This window comes from Colobus angolensis, unplaced genomic scaffold (assembly GCF_000951035.1).
Source record: "Colobus angolensis palliatus isolate OR3802 unplaced genomic scaffold, Cang.pa_1.0 Scaffold134, whole genome shotgun sequence".
Classification (NCBI taxonomy): Eukaryota; Metazoa; Chordata; class Mammalia; order Primates; family Cercopithecidae; genus Colobus; species Colobus angolensis.
Window position 1 is genome coordinate 1841430 of NW_012114422.1, and position 5271 is coordinate 1846700.

At 40.2% G+C, this 5271-nt stretch overlaps 1 protein-coding gene across 2 annotated transcripts in view; it reads right to left on the reverse strand.

Annotated features, from left to right (window-relative positions):
• Positions 1-5271, reverse strand: part of EXOC6 (exocyst complex component 6) — a 214699-nt gene that overhangs the window by 140890 nt on the left and 68538 nt on the right. For both annotated transcript variants that reach the window (XM_011934325.1, XM_011934324.1), the window contains one exon: positions 2476-2631. In XM_011934325.1, the coding sequence (XP_011789715.1) occupies positions 2476-2631 (156 nt within the window). The remainder of the gene's footprint in view (positions 1-2475; positions 2632-5271) is intronic.

Here is a 5271-nt window from a genome sequence, read left to right on the forward strand (position 1 = left end):
TTTTTTAGTAGAGACGGGGTTTCACCGTGTTAGCCAGGATGATCTCGACCTCCTGACCTCGTGATCCGCCCGTCTCAGCCTCCCAAAGTGCCTAATTATGTCCTTAGAAAAAGAATTTAAAATATCATTGGCAAGGCAAAACTTATAAATTAATTGGGAATAACTAGGTTCCTATGACAGTAGCTAAATTTAAAAAAAAAATTTGAAGACGACGATAAAAGGTAAGTTCAATAGAAGATTCTGTGGAGATAATTTATTTTTTTGGAATGGGGATCTCACTCTGTCACCCAGGCTGGTGTGTAGTGACATGATCACAGCTCGCTGCATCCTCAACCTCCCCAAGCTCAGTGATTCTCCCACCTCAGCCTTCCAAGTAGCTGGCAATACAGGCACTACACCTGGCATTTTTTTTGTATTTTTTTGTAGGAAAGGGGTTTCACCATGTTGGCCAGGCAGGTCTCGAACTCCTGACTCAAACGATCCGCCCACCTCGGCCTCCCAAAGTCCTAGCATTATAGGAATGAGCCACGGCATCAGGCCCTGTAGAAAAAACTTTCGAAAGCAATAGGATGCCGGGCATGGTGGCTCACACCTGTAATCTCAGCACTTTGGGAGGCTGAGTGAGAGGATAATTTGAGGCCAAGATAATTTGAGTTCAAGACCAGCCTTGGCAACACAGTGAGACCTCTGTCTCTATAAGAATTTTTTTTCTTTTTAAATTAGCCAGGCACGGTGATGGCATGCTTGTAGTCCCAGCTACTCGGGAGACTAAAATGGGAGGAACACTTGGACCCAGAAGTTGCAGGCTGTAGTGAGCTATGACTACACCACTGCACTCATGGGCAACAGAGTGAGCACTATCTCTAAAAAAAAAAAAAGAATGAGAGAATGAATTTGGATATAGAAGTTGAAAGAAAGAAAATATTTAAGGATAATTTTAAGGTTTTTAGACTTACTAGGACATTTTATTCATTAAAAGACTTTAATCGTATTAGAGTTATTTTGCAGTATTTCAGCACCAACTTTTTAAAAAGGTAGACTATCCAGAATTAGGTCAAATGACAAGACATTACAACAAAAATTTGACAACAAGTAATTCAAATATAAGTAATCACTATAAAAATAATTAGATTTGGGTGCAGTGGCCCATACCTGTAATCCCAGCACTTTGGGAGGCCGAGGTGGACGGATCACCAGGCCAGGAGTTTGAGACCAGCCTGGCCAGCATGGTGAAACCCCGTTTCTACTAAAAATACAAAAATTAGCCAGCCGGGCGTGGTGGCACACGCCTGTAATCCCAGCTACTTGGGAGGCTGAGGCAGAAGAACTGCTTGAATCCAGGAGGCAGAGGTTGCAGTGAGCTGAGGTTGTGCCACTGCACTCCAGCCTGGGTGACAGAGTGAGACCCCATCTCAAAAAAAAAAATTAGATTTACACTTTTACTACAGATTCCACTACCAGAGATTTACAAATACAATCTACAATATATCGTGTTTATCTGTCAATTATCTAGCCTAACATTTCAGATGACTCCATTGTCCTAAAAGCTCAGTACAGTCTGATTAACTTTGTCAATTTGAAATAAAAATATATAGAGACAAATTTCCAAGCAAAAAAATTTATTTGAGAATAAACAAAAAAATAGGATTACAATCCAGGACATGCACAGACTAGGGTGGTCTCTGGCATGTCTGGAGAACAAAGAAGGTTAGGGTTTTATTGGGGAAACAGATTGTTATGCAAAATTGTTTTGAAAGAAAGTTCACTGGTGAGTGTCACTACTTGCTAGAAAGGACTTGTAATTTTGGAGTTATGGGTAGGCCCTTACAGTTTTGGATTGACCTTGTGAGATAGTTGTTTGTTTTTTGTCTTTTTTTTGAGATACAATCTCACTTTGTCTCCCAGGCTGGAGTACAGTGGCACAATGTTGGTTTACTGCAACCTCTGCCTCCTGGGTTCAAGCAGTTCTCGTGTCTCAGCTTCCCAAGTAACTGGGACTAGAGGTGCCCACTACCACGCCAAGCTAATTTTTATATTTTTAGTAGAGACAGAGTTTCACCATGTTGGCCAGACTGGTCTTGAACTCCTGCCTCAAGTGATCCACCCACCTCAGCCTCCCAAAGTGCTGGGATTACTGGTGTGAGCCACTGTGCCTGGCCTGTTTTGAAACAGACAATTGTTCACATATAAGTGGCTAGCTGTCTTTGCAGGGCTGATGCAGTAAGCTATGATTTCAAAAACTTTATTGTGATAGTTCCTGATACCAGGCAAATCATCCATGACAGCCCTCCCTTCACAGCCTTCTCAGCCTCTATTTTGTCAAAGTTTGACACACATGACTCCATTTTGACTCTGACAACTTTTACAACATAAATTCATTTTGCATATGGGAAGACTGAATCACACAAATGTACATGACAATCCAAAAGAAAAAAAATTATCTAATAATAGAAAAGAAAGAAGGAAACCCATCACCTCCTCTTCATTCTCATCCTCTTCTTCAAGTGAATGTTTCAATACAGTTTCATTCCTTTCCTCTGGAATCCTATCATGATTTATATATATATTCTTCCCAAATTTCATTTTATTTTGTTTCTGCAGAAAAACACTGAAGGTTTTCTGATGCTGTGCCTATTTTGAAGACAGAAAAATTCAGATTATTTCAAAACTGATTATGGTCAAAATTGGTTCAAAAAATTTGTTTATAGTTCTTTTTTATCTTTTAATGTCTGTAGGTATAGAATCTATAGTGATGTCCCCTTTCTCATTCATGATTTTTGTCTTCTCATTTCCTTTTTAAAACAAAAACAAAAACAAACAAACAAAAAAAACAGGGTCTCACTCTGTCATCCAGGTTGGAGTACTGTGGCACCATCACAGCTCACTGCAGCCTCAACCTCCCCAGGCTTCGGTGATCCTCCTACCTCAACCTCCAGAGGAGTTGGGACTACAGGCATACACCACCACACCCAGCTAATGTTTTTTATTTTTTTGTTTTTGTTTTTGTATTTTTTTGTAAAATGGGGTTTTGCCATGTTGCCCAGGCTGGTCTCAAACCCCTGGCTCAAGCAATCCGCCTGCCCCGGCCTCCCAAAGTGCTAGGATTACAGGTGTGACCCATCACACCCAGCTTCTCTTCCTCTTTAAACAGTCTTAAAATTATGTAGAACTATGTATTTCCTCAGTTAGCATATTGTGTGTTGGCAAGGAAGACTGGCCAACACTCTTTGGCCATACTCCCAACTTCCTTAATTAGCCATTAACCTCACAGAAGGAACTCAACATCAGGTTGCAAGCTTATTTTACTTCCCACTGAAAATGCCCAGTTTGGGAAGACGAAGAATGCAGAAGCTGTTATCCCACAACTGATCACTGACAAAAAACAACATTTACACAGAATAAAAAGTTGAGAACCCTCATACTTTTAGGTATTTTAGTAATACTTCCCTATCAGAACTTCATTACCAGAAATAGAAAAAAATATAAACTTAATTCCAGGATTTTAATTTCCTTACACACTGCAAGACATTCTCTCTGTTTTGATGAGTCAGATTGTTGCTATTCTGTTCTCTTTTAGGTGCGTTCTCTCTAAGGCATATGTAATTGCCTATCAGCCCTTCTCTACTCTTAGGTGATCAGACCATGCAAGTTGCAGTAATCTGGCTCTTCTCTTACCTAGACTTTGATCCTGGCTGCCCCCCAGAGGCTCGTACTGGAGAAAATTATTATCACTCCTATGTATTCCCTTACCCTCTGGGCCCAAACTAACTTTGTCAATGATTTTCGGTCCTCAGAGTATAAAACCATTTATTTAGAGTACTGTTTCCAAATTATGTTATGCACAAAACTAACCATTCACACAGTAAAAACACATGTTCCTTGAAAAAAGGGTTCTAAGCTCAAATGAGTTATATAAATATTACATATTGTATCCTCCTCCTAGGAGATTTACAATTCATAAGTAAATAAATCTGTTTAACTTTATTTAACCTAGGTTTCCAAAATTTATGTGACTATTTAGTCCCTTTGTTCTCCCTACAGCAGTGGTCCTCAGCCTTCTCTTGTGGGGGGATGGTTTCAGATGAAACTGTTCCACCTCAGATGATCAGGCATTAGATTCTCATAAGGAGTGCACAACCTAGATGCCTCGCATGCACAGTTCACAATAGGGTTCGCGCTTCTATGAGAATCGAATGCCCCTGATCTGACAGGAGGCGGAGCTCAGGCAGTAATCCTCTTTAGCAAGCCACTCACCTCCTGCTGTGTGGCCTGGTTACTAACAGGCCACAGACAGGTACCAGCCTGCGGCTGGGGGGCTAGGAACCCCCGCCCTAGAGAGCAATATTAAAATGTGTGCCAGAGAACATCATATGGAAAATGTTAACTTACCCAATATAAATTTTAGATATCTATTGCTAATTAAACATCAGACAAGAGTGGATTCATCTCTCGTATTAGAATTTTTAAAATTCTCCCTAGAAAATCTAAAACTCAGCTCTAAACTAATTTTCAAAAATAACTTTTTTGTGCCACTCATGTTAGGCATAATAGCTAGATCCCAGGAAGGCAAAAATAAGCGGGGCAAAATCCTTCACTTAAAAAATTCACAGCCTAGTTAAGAACATAAAAAAAAAAAAAATTGTAGTGTGAAAAGTACAATGGTATACACACTGAGGATGAAGTGACCATCTCTCACTGGCAGTAGTGTAATGGTGATGGCAGAAGATTTCACAGACAAGGTGATGCTCAAGCCAGTTTCTGGGAGGAAAAAGCAGGAATTCATGAGACTGAGCAATGTGAAAGAATGGAAGACATTCTCGGTGAACAGTTAGTATATTCCAAAATCTTAAGACAGCAGATACTGCTAGAGCATAAAAGGGAGACAAGTAGCAAGATGAGACTGAGGAACTTGGACTTAAGTAAAAGGTAACAGGGAATCACTTAAGATGAAGTGGTGCGGTCCTGTTTGCATTTTAGGACAGTAACCAAAAGGAAAAGAGCATATAGATAAAGATAAGGAAAACAAATGATTCTATATAACAGTTCAGTTATGCAGGGGGGAAACAGAATCTACAGGTATTTAGAAGCAGAACTGATAGTAACTAAGTAGGACTTAGTAACAAATAACATTAGGCCGGGCGCGGTGGCTCAAGCCTGTAATCCCAGCACTTTGGGAGGCCGAGACAGGCGGATCATGAGGTCAGCAGATTGAGACCATCCTGGCTAACATGGTGAAACCCCGTCTCTACCAAAAAATACAAAAAAAAAAAA